Here is a 17,258-nt window from a genome sequence, read left to right on the forward strand (position 1 = left end):
TTTCTTTCTCTCACTACTTTATGATTGTTTGAAGGGGAGAATGAAAAAAAAAACGGGGGGGGGTCCTTCCCCCTATTAAAGTCCTAATCAAAAAGTTGAAATTTTGAAGATTTTTTTTTAAGGTGATCCGCAGCGGATCCTCAAATTAATTTCATCGGATTTCGAAACGAAATAAATAAAAGAAATCCGCCTTTTTTTTATATAAATATGGTGATAATAGGACGTGCGTAGATGGGCAAGGATTCGATAGGAGGAGGACTGAAGGGGATTGAGGTTGGGGAGGGGCAGACAGAGGGGGGGATTAAAATTTTCATCCGGTTAAATAACATAAATAATATACCGCTTTTGTAAAAAAAAAAAACGTTTTGGAGCCATGAAAAACTGGACGGGTCAATGCCACGTTTCTAAATTATTATTTTCTATATAAATATTACGAAAAGTTTGGGAAAGAAAGTTTCACGTGTGCGTATGCGTGTGGGTACGTGGTGGGTACGTGGTGGGAACTCGTTTGTTAACGTTCGATTTATTATTACAAGCGGGTAATTAATAAAAAAAACGACGAGGAAAGTTAAATAAATAAATCAGATGTGAAAAATCTCTGTGGGATTTTTTTTTCATCATCATTATTATTATTATTATTATGTAATTGAGTTTTATATATATATATGGCGCCATCCTTGAACTTGACACTCGGGGAATTGGGAGAAAAAAAAAAAAAAAAAGAATAATGCCCCTGACTTATTTTCGATTTACGCGTTTCTAAAAATGGAATTGATTTCGGTCCAAAAAAAAAAAAAAGAACCGCCAAACAGCGTCGCGACGTCTTTTCGAAAAATCGCGCAAAATTTTTTTTTTATTTCCGGGTGACTTTACCGGAAACGGTAATTGCATCCTTTTCTCATTTCGTTTGCTTTCTCTCCGGGTTGACCATTTGATGATGACGAAAACGATTTTTGGAAGCTCACCTCGTTGCTGGATACCAAAATGGAAATGAAAGATGGAAAGAAAGAGAGAAAGAAAGAAAAATATAAACGAAAAGACGTTCTACTTTTACACGCGGCAATGGTATTCCATCATCTCGGTCGTCTAGTGACCTACTTGACGTCTTCCTCCTCCTACTCACCTCTTCTTCTTCCTACAACACAAAAACTTTTTTTTAGTGTCTGTAAAAAATTTTTTGTTCTCGTCTGCACCGCCAAAAAAAAAAAAAAAAAAAAAAGAAATAGGACGAGTGCACGCATGCATGTAGCGAATATAAAAACGAGAGAAGGATAGATAGAGATAGAGAGTGTGAGAGAGAGAGAGAGAGAGAGAGAAAGAGATATAACGAATCCATTAAAATCAAAACGTGATTCATTATTTAAATGTTGTAAACGCGCGCGCGTGTGTGCGTCATAACGTAGTCGTCGTCGTCGTCGTCGTCGTCGTCGTGGTTTTTTTTTTTAAATACTCGAAGATAGTTTTCGATTCGTTCAGATCAGTCCGTTTACCTAAATACCTGTGATAGCAGGTTTTGTTTTTAGTTTTTACGTTGTCTTCGTCGTGTTCGTGTTCGTCGTTTTATTATTATTATTATTATTTATATTAACACGATTATGTTATTTTGATTATTTGTGTTTGTTATTATTATTATTATTATCATACGCGTTTTGTTTTTTTTTTGTGTTGTTAATATTTAAATAAATTATTGTTGTTATTCGTTTGTGTATGTGTATGCCTTTCACCTATCAGTATTTCAAAATGCCAGGATTACTTAAGGTATGTTTGTAAATTTTTTTTGTTTTTAATGGGGGGGAAGGGGGGTGTGCGTGTGTGATGGAGAATCGCGAGAAATTTTTTTGTTTTTTTTTTCTCGGGTTAAAAGAAAAAAAAAAAGTTTTCGAGAATGTTGACGTTGTTATCGTTGTTGTTATTGTCGTCGTTGTTGTTGTTGTTCTTGTTGTTGTTTTTGTTGTCGTTGTTGTTGTTTGTTGTTGTTGTTTTGGTTGACTTTGATTCGAAATGAATGTCGATTCGATTTTAAACTCGTTTTTAAATTGTCGTAATTTTTTTTTTCTCATTTTATCAGGTTAAATCGTGCGATCGATTGATAAATAATAATAATTTTCTGACGTGATGAAACAAAAACAAATTATTATTATTATTATTATTATTATTTTGAAAATTTTTATAGAATTTAACGTTTTATTATTATTACTATTACTATTTTTCTTTAAATTTGATAATAATGATTGTCCTTAACATGTGAACCTATTGTTGCAAAAGTTTAAAGTTCATTCGTGATAAAAAAAAATAAAAATAAAAACGTTGCCGGGGCAAAACAAACCGGAGGAAAAAAAAAAAAAATAGTCAAATGACACGACGAAATATTGCCTGCCGCCACGACGATGATTTCCACGTTTTTTTTTTTTTTTTTTTTTTGGAAAATTCAAAATTGGTTTTTTTTTAATGTCGCAATTTGGCGATGTTCGTCGTGTGCGTAATAAATGAAGGCGTGCGTGAAATTTTGTCACGAATAATTTTTTCCTCTCCGCCTCTTCTACCCCACTCGATAAATTTTTATGGTAAAAACCCGATGGAAAGTTTTTCTTTTCTCTCTCTCTCTTTTTTTTTCGGAAGAGAAAGAGAGAGTGAGTGAGAGAGAAGATGGGAGAAAAAGTAGAGGCGGACAAAGAGAGAGAGAGAGAAAGGAAAAAACGTCGAAGGCTGTCGTAATACTTTTTTTTTTTTTGGATGTTGCATAATGACGGCGAAAAAAAATGACAGTAAATTATTATCATTATCATCACCACCGTCGTCATCATCATCATTATTATTATTATTAATATTAATATTAATTAGTTTGCAAATTAATTAAATGTTTAGTAGTTGTTTGTAATTAATTTATTCTTTATAATTTGTTTTTGTTTTTTTTTTTTCCTTAATTTTCTCCCTTTCTTTTCCTTTCTCTCTCTCTCTCTCTCTCTTTTTCTGTCTCTATCTGTCCCTCTCTCTCTCTGTCTCTCTCCCTGTCCGTTTCACTTCAAGTGTCCGTCAAAACTTTAATTTTTTTCAGGCGTTAAATTAATTATTTAGAAAATGTTCCGTTAATTAAAGTGTGTGTTACGTCATTTTGGAAATTTTGTTTGTTTGTTTGTTTTTTCCCCTTCGCTGAATTTGTTTGTTTGTTTGTTTTTTTGTGAATTTTTTATCAATAACGCAACCTTCCATTATACCTGTGCGTACCTGTAATTTTACTTTCGAACGCATGGTTTGATGTTATCATCATCATCATATTTACTACTTGCTGATGAGGGGGGGGCTTCAATGCCTGCACAACATTGGCTCGCAACAGGTCGATCTCTTGTTTTCCACTACACGTGCACCTTTTCGCCGAATTTTCCGTTCAATGTCGTCGTTTTCTCTTTTCCTTATCAGGTTTCTTTTTCTCTTTTTGTTTTCCTCTTACTCATGATAACAAACCCTTTTTTATTTTCCGGTAAAAGTTGCGTTAATACGACTCGGTTTCGTTGGGTTCTCGACACCCTGGAAAATTGCAGATTGAAGGAAGCCGGAAAAAATTTTTTTTTTTCCTGCCGTTGGCAATACTGTGTTTCAAAGTTTGAAAATTTCGATACGCTACCATGTAGTGAGAAATGAGACATTGAAAAAAAAACAGTCGATCAATCAATCAATTCATAAAAATTTTGGACCAGTCATAAATCATTTCGCTTTCTCCTTATCATCATCATCATCATCATCATCATCATCATCATCAATCGATTACCTGTTAAGTTTCCGATTACGGCACATGTATGGAATTCTTTAAACGAGAGAAAAAAAAAAAAAAAGTTTGCGTGATGACGTATTTTGTAAAACTAGTTTTTAAAAAAAAAAAATTGTTTTTTCGTTTTTTCATTTTTTTCCTTTATCCACGTCTCTCTCTCTCTCTCTCTCTCTCTCTTTCTCTTTTTTCCCGCCCCCCTCCCCCTCTACCCATTCGTCATTCGTATTCCGAAAAAACGAAAAGAAACGGATTTGAAATTTTTTTTTGCCCATTTTCGTGGGAAAAGTTCTTACTCGGATGCGTAATAATTATTTGGTCGCATTTATTTATCATAATTAAGCTTGATCGTGTCAAAAGAAAATGATTTCTTTTGATGACGTGTCAAAAGAAAGAAAGAAGGAAAAAAAAGTTTTCGAAAGTTTTTGTTATTCATCCGTATGACAAAAATAAATAAGAGTAGAAAATAATTTGTGCGACGATTTCTTTTCTTCCAAATTTGCTTTCGTTTGTTTTTCCCGGAAAATTGTTTTTAGTATTTGAATCATTCACGAATTTTTTTTTTTTTAGACTGCCGGAGAAAAAGCCATCGATTTTAGCGATCTGTGGAAACCTCGTGCTACGAAATCAACTGGCGGTACTCTATCGTCGTTACCGCCATCTCACGCAGCTCTAACCTCTTTCAAAAGATGGAGAAAACGTCATTCCGCGGAAAATCCTTCCACGGCCAAACATAACAATAACGAAGATGAAATGAACCTTTTGAAGTTTTTGGCATTGGTAGGTAGTAGTAGTTCTGCTTTCGTCTATTTTCCTTTGTTTTACGACTCTTTAATTATTATTATTATTATTATTGGTTGTTTTTTTTTTTTTTTTTGCGTTGGCAGAATGCTTTGGATTTAACGGCTCCGGCGAGTGACATCCTACTTAAAAATCGTAATAATAAATGGTTTCAATTGTCGGGTCATCCGGATTGTTTCGCACCGGCCGGACCCGGAACAATATGGAAGAAAAGATCGGGAGTCGACAATTCGGAGCGAGCCGTTTACGAAGCTCTTTCCGCGGATCCCGTTCTTCGCGATCTAGTCCCCAGGTATTTCCGAGAAGTCGAATATCAGGGAGAAAAATTCATTGAACTTCAGGATCTCCTCCACGGGTTTTCCGATCCGTCCGTGTTGGATGCCAAATTGGGAACGAGAACGTTTTTGGAGTCGGAAGTTCAAAAAACAACCGCCAGACACGATCTCTACCTCAAGGTAAGCGTAGTGAGTGTGTGTGTGTGGGGGGGGGGGGGTGTGCGCGTGAACCGAACGTTCGAGACGTGTGGAAAGGAAAGAAAAAAAGAAAACGCGACGGTGATGGTGGAGGTTCCCAGTCACCTGTAATGTTAAATTGGCAGCAAGACAATGTTGCCAACGTTTTCAGGTTTTTCTTTTTTCTTTCCACTCGGCTTCTGTTTTTCATTTCGCAGGTTTTTGAGTTTTCTGTCGTTTTGTAAACAATCCTTAATTTTTCTTTTATAAATTTACGGTTGAACGGAGCGCCGACAGCAAATAATCGATCCATTGTTTATTCAGTTTTCTTTGTTTTCAATTTTTAAAAAAATTTTTCTTTTTTTTTTTTTTTCCCTCGCAGATGGTTGCCGTTGATCCGAACGCTCCTTCCGCAGAAGAACACGCTTCACAAACGGTTACCAAATTGAGGTACATGCAATTTCGCGAGCAACAGTCTTCCACCTGCAGCCTGGGTTTCCGAGTCGAAGCCATGAAATTGAGGGGATCCCCCCCGGTTACAAATTTGAAAAAAGTCAAATCTCGAAAAGAAGTACTAGTCACGTTGTCTCTGTTTTTGGCGGGTAGAGAAGATGCGAGGAAAAGATTTCTCGTGAGGTTGAACGAGATAAGGTCCAAGTTGGAAGAATCTGCTTATTTTCAAAGGCACGAGGTGAGTTGAAACATCCGCCACACTACCATCAGGTCCCATCGTTGCTGGTGACGACGTCATTAATAATAATAATGGCGGTGCCTATGATTTCAGGTCGTCGGAAGTAGTCTGTTCATGATTTACGACGATCACAACGTCGGAGTTTGGCTCATTGATTTTGCAAAAACTTATCCAGTTCCTCCGGAAATTGTCGTCAATCACAGGCGGCCGTGGGTTCAAGGGAATCACGAAGAAGGTTTACTCTATGGATTGGATCAATTCATAAGCGTGAGTATTAATTCTTTCGATAGATACAGAGTCCGATACGATACGATACGATACCACGCGATCGATAATTAAATCAATATCGTTTTGGCAAAAAAAAAAAATATGGCGGAAAGGAAAGGAAAGGAAGGGGAGAGGGGAGGGAGAAAGAGAGGGGAAGGGAGGAAAAACATAAAATTAAATTAAATTAATAAGTCAAATTAAAGTTGAAGGTTTTTTTTTTTTAAAGTTTTTATTTAAAACAGTGCAGGTATTATTATCATCATCATCATTATCATTATCATTATTATTATTATTATTATGGTTGGGTTGACGTCAATGGGGTTGGGCTTGAGAGATTGGCTTGTTGCTTGACCGGCCGTGAAGTTTTTTTTTTTTTTTTTTTCAATACAAATTTTAATTCGCTATTAAAACTCATTACTTATTATTATTATTATTGGACGTGAAATTTCCACGACGTTTTTTTTCTTTTTTTTTTTTAATCCGCTCTCTGGAAGGGGGAAAAGGAAAAAAACAAACAAACAACAAACAACAACCGGAAAACGCGAAATTGTTGCGATTGTCGTTATCGATCCACGATTTATTAATTTTTTTTGTTTGTTTGTTTGTCGACAGGTTTTGGAAGAAGTCGATTGTTCGTCATTCAAAAGAACTGAATTCGATTCGAAATCGTGAATGGGAGGAAAATGATAATGATGATATTAATAATAATATTAATTATGATAATAATGAGTAAGAACAAGACGGTCAATATTTGTTTGTGTTCAACCGGAGATTTTTCGTTTTTTTTTTTTTTTTTTTTTTTTTTCTTGTAAATCACGATTTAATTGTATTTTATCGCCGAAAAGTCGAGCAACATGACTTGCTGACTCATGGTAAACAACAACAAAAAATAAAAGAAAGAAGAAGAAGAAGATGATGATGATGAAAGATGGAGTAAGGAAGGAAGAAGAAAAAGAAGAAGAAGAAGAAGAATTTGACGGGAAAAAGTTTTGCTTTCTTTTTATTTTTTTACAAATGTCGCTGGAGTTGCCAAAGAAATAACGATGCCAAAAAAAAAAAATAAAAAAACCGGAACCGGAAGGGGAAAAATGGAAGGAAAAAACAGAGAGAGAGAGAGAGAGAAAAATGGTGGCTGGATAAATTTTTTTAAAGTGATTAACGTCACGAAAAATGAAATTTTATTAAAATGTTTATTTATAAATTTTTATTTTCGTACACACTGCCAAAAACAATATAACGGTAGTAGTGACAGTAGTAGTGGTAGTAGTGGTTGTTGTTTCGTTGTAATAAGCTAAAAGAGAGAGAGAGAGAGAGAGAGTGAGAGAGAGGGGAGGAAAAGAGAGAAGAATGTAGTTTTTATGTAAAAGTTTCTATAAATAAAATATAAATGAAATCGATAGGTCAGAAATAAATTTTTTTATTATTATTGTAAAATTGTATTACGATGTCGGTTTATTGATCGATATGAGAGACGAGAACAACAACCGATACGATGATGGAAAAATACAATCAAAAAAAGGAAACGAAGTCGATGGATTTTACAAACGTATTTACGACGACGTTTCCTTTGTTTGTTTGTTTGTATTTTTCGAGACTTAATTTTCCAATAAATGATTGATTGATTATTTTGTAAAAAAAAGTTAAGAGAAATAAATGAAAATGTATTATTATTATTATTAGAAAATGAAAATCGTAAATGAATAATTTAATTATATTTATAATTGATTAAAATGTTGTTTGTACGATCTCTTTCTAATGAATGAATTGTAAATTTTTTTTGTAATGATGTTAATAATGTTATTTAAAAATAATAAATAAAAATGTTTTTTTTTTTTTTTTTATGTACGCACAAAAAGAATGAAATTTTTTTCTATTTTTAATTTTAAATTGAGGAAAGAAGTAAGAAAACTTCCGTTAATATTTTCCATTGAATTTTCGTTATGTCCGTTTTCGAACGTGCGAATAACATTCAAATTATGTTTATCTATTTACACGACGTTTGAATATCGTTTGCCGCCATAGCATTAAATTTAACCTATTTAACCTTGAGTCCCAGTTTAAATATAAGTTAAAGTTAAAAAAGTTTTTGAACGATTGTATTGTTTCTTTTTTTTTTTTTTTTTATTATAAATATTATTAATTGGTGAATATTTATAAATAATGGCTGGACGTTTCGGTCTTGTTAAATTAGGTCCCCCGATAGAAGTTTTTGCATTAAATAGAGCATATCTCGAAGATGAAAATCCGAATAAAGTAAATTTAGGAGTTGGTGGTAAGTTTTGTGATTGAAATTGAAAATCCCAATCGAAGGATAAATAAAATATTTAATTGATTTATTTGATTTCGTCGTTTTAAATACTTTAGCTTATAGAACTGATGAAAATAAACCATGGGTTTTACCGGTTGTCAAAAAGGTTGAAAAAGCTTTAGCTGAAGATCCTTCACAAAATCATGAATATTTACCCATATTAGGTTTAGATGCTTTTACTAAAGCAGCTACTAGTATGCTATTAGGAGAAAATAGTCAAGCTTTAGCCGAAGGAAGGGTCAGTTTTTTTTTGTTTGATTAATTACAATTTTGTTATTATTATGCCAGAAGAAAAGATAAAAAAGGTTTTATTTACATGAATATATATTTTAGGCTTTCGGAGTTCAAACCTTAAGCGGAACAGGAGCATTAAGAATTGGTGCTGAATTTTTATCGAAAATATTAAAATATAATACATTTTACTATTCCAAACCCACATGGGGTATGTTTTGTCTATAAACAATCACCAAAAAAAAAAAAAAAAAAAAAGTGTTTAATTAATTAGGTAAGTTAAAATCATTTGAATTTTATTATAAAACTTTTGATGCAGAAAATCACCATTTGGTATTTGTGAACTCTGGTTTCACTGACCCACATACTTATACTTATTGGGATCCTAAGACTAAATCTATTGATTTTGAAGCAATGTGCAAGGATATTAGTTCTGCACCTGAAAATTCAGTCATTATTCTTCATGCTTGCGCTCATAATCCGACAGGATGTGATCCGACGAGAGAACAATGGATGTTACTCGCAGAAATAATGAGGGTAATTTTCATTTAAGGGTTAATCATATTAATTATTTACTATTGATATTTAATCACTCATCACAGACATTCAATAACGACCCAACTCCCCAACAACAAAAAAAAAATTTATTTAAATAATTTTTCACATTTTTGTTTTTTTTTTTACACGCTCTTGATTTTCAATAATCGGGTCAAGAATTTATTACAAAATATCTCCTTTCGAAAACAAATTAGATAATTACATGTGTATATTAATAATAATAATAATAATAATAATAATAATAAAAGCCTTGAAGCAAAACTCACAGATAGATTATCTGAATTTTTTTAAATTTAAATTTTGAGTTCTTACAGGTATTTTATTATAGGCCAAGATAAGTAAAGTTTTTATCTTTTATTGTTTATTTTATCAAATGGGAGAGAAAGAGAAGGAAAGAAAATCACTTGCTCACTCACTCACACACACACAATTTAATACCATGTTGACCCGTTCAAATAATAATAATAATAATAATAATATCAATTTTTATAATCGTCGTTTGATGTAATGCCACGATAATATCGTCGAAACGACTTACATAACAATCGACACTTGAAAAAAAAAATGAATGACATTGATCGCGACATTTTTCGAAAGGGTTAACTAATTAATTAATTAATTAATTAATTAATTTTGTTACCAGGCCGTTTTATTTTTAATAATTTTAAGTATTAAAAGAACAACAACAAACATAACGTTTGTCGTTGTTTGTGTTGCGTGTGACTTGTTACGCAATAATAATAATATATTTAATTACGAATGAAATAATAATAAAAAATTATTATTATTATTATTGTCCTCGTGTTATTAATAATTTTTTAATTACCGTAATAAATATGTTGTTTTTTATTTATTTATTGTTTCGTAACACGCACACGCACAACCGTTTGTTCGTTCGTTTGTTTGTTTGTCGTATTTTAAATAAATAAATAAATAATTAATTAATTAATTAATTCAATCACAATCGAACCGATTAATAAAATTTTAATCGAGGTCAATAATACGTCAAATTAATTAATCGGATTTTATTGTACGTTAAAACGGAAATGGAAATAATAATAAAAAAACTATTATTATTATTATTATTATTATTTTACGACCGTTGTCCGTTTGATTTATGACTGGTGACGTCACGACGTCTTCCTGTCGTTCCCTTTATTTAAACAAAAAAGCTCCTTTACAGCATCTGTTGTTACAATATTATTATTATTATTTGTATTCCAGGAAAAGAAACTTTTCCCGTTTTTCGATTCGGCTTATCAGGGATTCGCATCCGGGGATTTGGATGAGGATGCTTGGGCCGTACGATATTTTGCCGAACAAGGTTTTGAAATGCTCGTCTCGCAATCATTCGCTAAAAATTTCGGACTTTACAGTACGTGGAAATATGAAGGGAGGAGAGAGGGAGAGGGGGAGAGGGGAGACGATAATGATAAGAGATTTTCTTTTTTGTTTTTCCAGACGAAAGAGTTGGAAATTTGACTTTCGTCGTCGCCGATAAATGCGTTATACCATCGATTAAATCTCAAGTAACGATTATAATAAGAGGAATGTATTCGAATCCACCCAATCACGGTTGTCGAATCGTTGCCACGGTTCTCAATAATCCAGAATTGTATAAGGAATGGTACGTGTTGGGTTTGGTTCCCCCTCCCTCCCTCCCTCCCCTACTCCTCTTCCCTTCTCCGGGAAATTTTTTTAAGTTTCGTTTGAATTTTTCTTCCAGGAAACAATGCATTAGAATAATGTCGAATAGAATAAAAGAAATGAGGAAAGGTTTGAAGGAAAGGTTGCGAGATTTGAAAACTCCAAACGATAACAAATGGAATCACATAACCGAACAAATCGGAATGTTTTCATATACTGGACTCAATCGTGAGAACCTTTTTTTTTTTTTAACTCAATCACGTGTAAACGGGAAAATTATCATTATTATTATTATTATTGTTTTCGTTTAGCCGGACACGTGGAACTCCTTCGTCAAAATCATCACGTTTACATGTTGAAATCCGGTAGGATAAACATGTGCGGTTTAACGTCGAAAAATTTAAATTACGTTGCTGCTGCCATACACGATGCCGTCACGTCCGACAACAGTATTTAATGACGTCACAATTTTAAAATAGTAGTCAGTCAAAGACAACAGTTCAAAAGTTCGAACAAAATGAGTTTATTCGAACGGACGATCCTCTCCATTCCAGAACGAAATAAAAATTGATTGATTGATTGATTGATGGGAAAAAATTCTGGAAAAATATTTTTTAGTCGACGATGCAAGATTTTCATTTGCAATAATAATGATGATAATAATGATAATATTCAATAAAAAGCAAATGTTTAAATCAAACATGTTTGACAAAAAAAAATGGAAAATGAATTTTTTTTTTTTTTAACGACTCATATTATTTTATTATATTTTTATTTATTTATTTTATTTTATTTTTTTTTTGAAATATAATATACATGTATATAAATATATATAAATATGTATATAAATTATTGTATAAAAAAAAAAAAAAAAAAATTAAACCCTATTCCAATTCGAAAAATAATAATAATAATAATAATAATAATAAATACACAGTCAATAACGAGGATGTTGTTTTGATGAACGAATGTCATAAATATTAACAACAAAAAAATTAAAAATTAAAAATTAAATGCTAATAAATATTAAAATAAATTAATCATTACAAAATAATAATAATAATAAAACGAGAGAGAGAGAGAGAGAGAGAGTATATCGCGAGGGGTCATAATTTAATTAAAACATGATGGAAATTAATAATAATAATAATAAACAATTACGAGAGGGGACGGGAGAGGAAACGTTAGAGATAAATAAAAACTTTTAAATAATAATCGATGACGTTTTCACATATAATAATAATAATAATAATAAATTAATTTCCCCCCCTTCCTCCTTCTAAAAAATTTCGTCTTTCTCATCCGGTAATTAATAATTTTTTATTAAATAATTTTTCCGAGGGAAAATGCGCGCGCGCGTGTGTGTGTGTGAAAATTCCGTACGATTAAGAAGAGTTCAAAAGTTCATCATCACCGCCATCTTGAATTCCGGTCACGACCCGGATTGCGGTTTTTTCTGCGGTGAAATTTTCATATTGTCGAACCCGAGAGCTTGTTTAAGTAAACTCACGACGCTTTTCCTTTCCGATTGTTCGCTTTCTGGAAAAGACAAAACAAAATAATAATAATAATAATAAGAAAAACTCGCTCGACCTTCCCTCGCCTTCCCTATTTCCCTTCTCCTTATTACCTTCGGATGAAATTTTCTTTTCCAAATTTAATTTTTCCAACGCTACTTGATGTATGTTTTCCTCAATCGTATTTTTCCCGATGAATTTATAAACGGAAACCGGCCTGGAAAAAAAAAAAAAAAAAAAAAAAAAAAAATTTTTCTTTTTACAGACGACGAACGAACCTGAAAGAAACGGAAACCGTAAACCGAAAACAAAACATTATCAATTACTTGGTTTGGCCAACCCTGTGACATCTGTCTTCTGCTTGTTTATCATTGTACGGATTAAAATCCATATCGTGGATTATCACTGTATCGGCTGCTGTTAAATTTATACCCAAACCTCCTGCTCGAGTGGACAATATGAAAACAAATATGGACGAATCTTCATTGAACGCATCGATCAATTCTTGCCTATAATAATAATAATGATAATAATAATAATGATGATAAAATTTCAACACGATGACGTAGGATTCCTTTTCTTTTAAATTACCTTATTATTACTTGAGTGCTACCGTCGAGCCTTAAATATTTATGTCCTCTTATTCTCAAATATTCTTCCATTACGTCTAACATGATGACAAATTGACTGAATATTAAAACTCTGTGATTTTCCTCTTTCAATTTGGGTAACATTTCATCTAATTTTTGAAATTTTCCAGATTTTACAAATTCTTCGTCTTTCAATTCGTATTCCGACAAACTCTACAAAACAAAAGTCATCATCATCATCTCCATTACTTTAAAAAAAGTAAAAATCCCGCAGGAATCCTTGATGATACCTTGAAAGATTTACACAGGGCGTGAATTTGATAATCGGACATGACACTTAAATCTTCGATTATGTAACCGACGTTTGTCTCTTTGTAATCTTTTTCTTTCGCCAATATTTTCGCAATGGATTCCAATTTATTTTCATCGTAAATTTCCCGGAGCAAAAGCGGATGATTACTTAATTTTCTTAAATCCATCATCATGGAAAGACCGCTCACCTCATCAATGTCTTCTTTTGTCTAAAACAAAACAAAACAAAAAATGTAAATATAATCGACATCATCGACTCCATGTTGATGATGATGATGATGATGATGATGATGCTCACGTTTTTATTTTCCGTTTTTTTCGAAAAAGTCGATATTAAATTTTCGTATTTGAATTTTTGTTTTTCAATCATTTCGCAATAAATAATTTCTTCCGTTTTCTTCGGCAAATCTTTCAAAACGTCTTTTTTAAGTCGCCTCAATACAAAAGGTTGCATTATTTTTTTCGCTTGTGACACTTGTTCCTGTTCAAATTTCGGTATTGTTTCTATCGTTGCACCGTTTGTTTTCTGCCAAAGAAAATAAATAATAATAATAATAATAATAATAATTTTCGTAATCGATTAATTTAACGGTAAAAAAAAAATGAGTACGGTACCGTTTTAACATTTCGCGTAAATAGGCACTTGAGATATTCCTTTTTCTTGGCAAACATTTCAGGCATGACAAAAGTCAGGAGTGACATGAGCTCTAATAAATTATTTTGCAATGGAGTTCCCGTGAGCAATATTCTATGTTTGGCCTGTAAAAAAAAAAAAAAAAATTAATTATTATTACAATTTAAATTAAAAAAAAAAAAAAAAAGGGAAGATTAATAAAACCGTTAATTACGTTAACTCTCATCAAATTTTCAAAACGTTGAGTGTTCATATTTTTCAACATGTGAGCCTCATCGAAAATGACGTAATTAAAAGGAAGAACTTTGAACATTTTTTTCTCCTCCGAAGTACTCGTTATTAAGTTGTACCTGCCGAAATAAATAAGAGTTGTTAACTTTCAATTTGTATTTGGTGTGACGAATAATTTAAAAAAAAAACTCACGTCGTAAGAATGACATCTAAATCCTTAATGCCATGCTGTGAAAATTGAATTCTCATCGCTTTCCTTTCATCCATTGATCCGTAGTAAAGAAAAACTTTCAATGACGGACACCATCTTTCCAACTCGTTTCTCCAATTGTCTGAAATTCGATAAAAATTTAATTATATGATGACGAAAATAAAAATCATTTTAAACGTCCTAATAAAAAAAAAATACCCATGGTCGAAGAAGGAACTACGATTAGATGAGGATTACTCCCGTCACCGTCGCCATTTTCGTTTTTCTCAGACATTTCTTGAAGGTATGCTAGAAATGCAATTATTTGTACGGTTTTACCCAGACCCATTTCATCTGCTAATATTCCATTTAAACCTTTGTGATGAAGAACGAGCAACCAATTCAATCCAACCATTTGATAACTTGCTAATTTTAAACTGCAATGTAAAAAAAAAAATTTTTTTTTGATTTTTCATAAATAAATTTATACATGAACGAATGAAAGAAAAATAAAATCATTGTAAGGTGAACACACTTTTCGTTTAGGAGTTTAGGCTGCACTGTAACATTTGAAGTACCAGCAGAAACAGCTTTTTCCATTTCGATAGCTAAACGAGAACATTTTTGCATTAACTGATTAACAACTTGTCTCGTGTAGAGCACTTCTTGTGCGTAATTTAAAATTTCTGTGCCTAAATTTTTTCCTTCTTGAAATTTTTCCACCTGATAAAAATAAATGAATTCAAATATATAATGATTTTATTATTACTAACCAAAATCTGTGCACTAAAAGTTTCAATAGGAGATTTTTACCATATTTTTCCATCCGGAAAATGGTCTTTGATCTAAAATGGCTTCCGCTTTTTTTTGCGAACAATTGGGCATGCAAAGTAATTCAGACAATTCGGCTGTGGACAAAAATTCATACACTTTCCTTTGTTCTGTATTCATGTCATCAGTAATTTCAACATCTGAATCTTCCTCACTTAAAAAACAAGTTCAAAATTAAAATTTTAAAAAATTTTAATTATAAGAGCATAAATAAATAAATAAATGAAATTAACCTATCGTAAACTTTTTGATCCTGCTTTTTAAATCCAATCTCATCTTCGGAGTCTTCACTTTCGTCGAAAACACTTGTGTTCTTTACTAAAAGTACATTATTTATAAGTATTATTATTAAAATGTCAATGATTTATAGTTTTTTTTTTTACATTTTTGTTCTACAAACCTCTTTTATATTTTTTAGCTTTAGGAACTGATGATTCACCATTTGTAGCACTAAAAGGTCTTTTAACTGGAGAACATTTTTCTGCTAACTTTTCAACAATGCTTACGCCTTGATTCTTAAAGCACTTATTATTAATATTTTCAAATAATTTAGTTCTAAAATTTTTATTTTTCTCCTCTTCATCAGCTTTACTTTCATTCACTGGATTTCTTTCTGCGTCTGCTGACACTGCAGACGGTTTATCAAGATTTAGTTCTTTTCTTATAACCGATTTAGCAGCCTCAACATCCCCTTTGCATTTAATTAACGATCTTTCGAGTATCTACAAACAGTGAATAAAAAAATTTATCGATTTTTTTTAATAAGACAAATTTTCAAAAAAAAAATAAATAAATAAATAATTAAAATGAATCAGTAATATATTTTATAAATGATGAATTAAATTAATTACCAAGGAACTAATGTTTGGAAAATTTTCTTTTAAAGCTTTCAGGGCATTTTCGGAAACAGCATTTTTATTAGGAGATTTTTCTTTTACTTTCTCCTCGAATAATCTTTGGTTTGAATCACAGTTTTGAGAAGGTTTTTCTGACGAGGAAAGAGATTCATTTTTAAATGTATCTAAAATTAATAAAAATTATTAAAAAACAATAAAATTTAGTTACATTTAAATTACATGAAAAAAGACCAAGAGAGAATCAAGGTGTAATTTAACTTACTGTCAGGCTCTGATTTTTTATCAGGATTATCATCGTTATTTAAATGATTAGTATTTTTTTTTTGAAATCTAAAATGTCGAAGATTGGACAATAAATTTTGAGATGATTTTGTACCAATGCTATTTGACATGATAAGATAACCTAAACTGTTTCAGAGGGGAAAACAAAACAAAAAAAAAAAAAGTAACTGGTTTTATATCAGGAATAAATATTTGTGTAAAAAATAATTGAATTTTTACATAATCAATTTTATTAACTTAACTTAACACCCGTATAACAACAAAAAAGGAAAAAAAACAAAAACAAAAAAAAAAACATAAAAAATTAAAAACTATTAAAACTATACAACTTAAAGTACGTTCAGAAATTAATGACATCTTTACGTTACGCCAAATGTAAAAAAAGGGCCCTGAAAATATATACCTTATTTGCAATACCTTTTTTTACGAAGAATAATTTTCAATAAATTTAAATGATAAAAAACTAAATTATATATTTATTAAAACTATTATCATATTAATAACTTTACGTTCGTAAATAAAAATCATTACAAAATAATTTTCTTTCATTTTCATACGCCATTTTAAATTTTTCTTACCATCCTTTTCTTCGGATGATTTGTCCAAGCCATCTTTGATTCCCCAATTACAAAATAAAAATAAATTTTTCTTTTGATTTAAATCAAATTTGGATAATTTTTTCCCCCGCAATGTCAATCCGTTTAAATTTAAACTTTTAAAAACTTTTAAACTTATTTTTAAAACAAAAAGCGCAGTCTCAAATATTATCGATTTATTTAATATTTTTAATATAATCTGTAGTAGCTTTTTACTGCAAAACAATCACATATATATTTTTTACATAACATTTTGCCGGTAATAAATTTTTTATAAAAGTTATGAATTAATAATAATTTAGAAAAAAAAAAAAAAAAAAAATGACACCGTTTAATGATTTTATGTACGTTCTTAATGCGATACTTTTAGGTGAAGAACCGGTAAATATTATTAATAATTTAAATGTTTAAATTTCCTTTTTTTTTTTTTTTTTTATTTAAAATTACTGTTTTTTATATATTTTTCAGACGATTGAAGATTTTATATTATTAATCGGTAC

The 17,258-nt window shown here is 31.1% G+C and overlaps 3 protein-coding genes across 3 annotated transcripts; 2 read left to right on the top strand and 1 right to left on the bottom strand.

Moving 5' to 3' along the window:
• Positions 1-4,126: 4,126 nt before the first annotated feature.
• On the top strand, positions 4,127-6,046 carry Phum_PHUM233490 (Inositol-trisphosphate 3-kinase A, putative; the record flags this gene model as incomplete). The annotated part of the gene is made up of 5 exons (XM_002425990.1): positions 4,127-4,201; positions 4,334-4,543; positions 4,651-5,019; positions 5,399-5,707; positions 5,801-6,046. The coding sequence occupies 5 exons, from the start codon at positions 4,127-4,129 to the stop codon at positions 6,044-6,046; spliced, it is 1,209 nt and encodes a 402-aa protein (XP_002426035.1).
• Positions 6,047-8,134: 2,088 nt separating this feature from the next.
• Positions 8,135-11,175, top strand: Phum_PHUM233500 (aspartate aminotransferase, cytoplasmic, putative; the record flags this gene model as incomplete). The annotated part of the gene is made up of 8 exons (XM_002425991.1): positions 8,135-8,246; positions 8,339-8,520; positions 8,616-8,724; positions 8,833-9,050; positions 10,296-10,446; positions 10,533-10,698; positions 10,798-10,946; positions 11,030-11,175. The coding sequence occupies 8 exons, from the start codon at positions 8,135-8,137 to the stop codon at positions 11,173-11,175; spliced, it is 1,233 nt and encodes a 410-aa protein (XP_002426036.1).
• Positions 11,176-12,150: 975 nt separating this feature from the next.
• Positions 12,151-16,272, bottom strand: Phum_PHUM233510 (uncharacterized protein; the record flags this gene model as incomplete). Its single annotated transcript, XM_002425992.1, has 17 exons — positions 12,151-12,257; positions 12,349-12,452; positions 12,562-12,744; positions 12,827-13,038; positions 13,116-13,346; positions 13,436-13,663; positions 13,762-13,896; positions 13,986-14,121; positions 14,196-14,334; positions 14,412-14,629; positions 14,728-14,915; positions 15,006-15,177; positions 15,257-15,341; positions 15,424-15,547; positions 15,626-15,745; positions 15,962-16,011; positions 16,143-16,272. 17 exons carry the CDS (start codon positions 16,270-16,272, stop codon positions 12,151-12,153), a joined length of 2,562 nt encoding a protein of 853 aa, XP_002426037.1.
• Between the last annotated feature and the right edge of the window lie 986 nt (positions 16,273-17,258).

Source organism: Pediculus humanus, genomic scaffold (genome assembly GCF_000006295.1).
Source record: "Pediculus humanus corporis 1103172107597 genomic scaffold, whole genome shotgun sequence".
NCBI lineage: Eukaryota > Metazoa > Arthropoda > Insecta > Psocodea > Pediculidae > Pediculus > Pediculus humanus.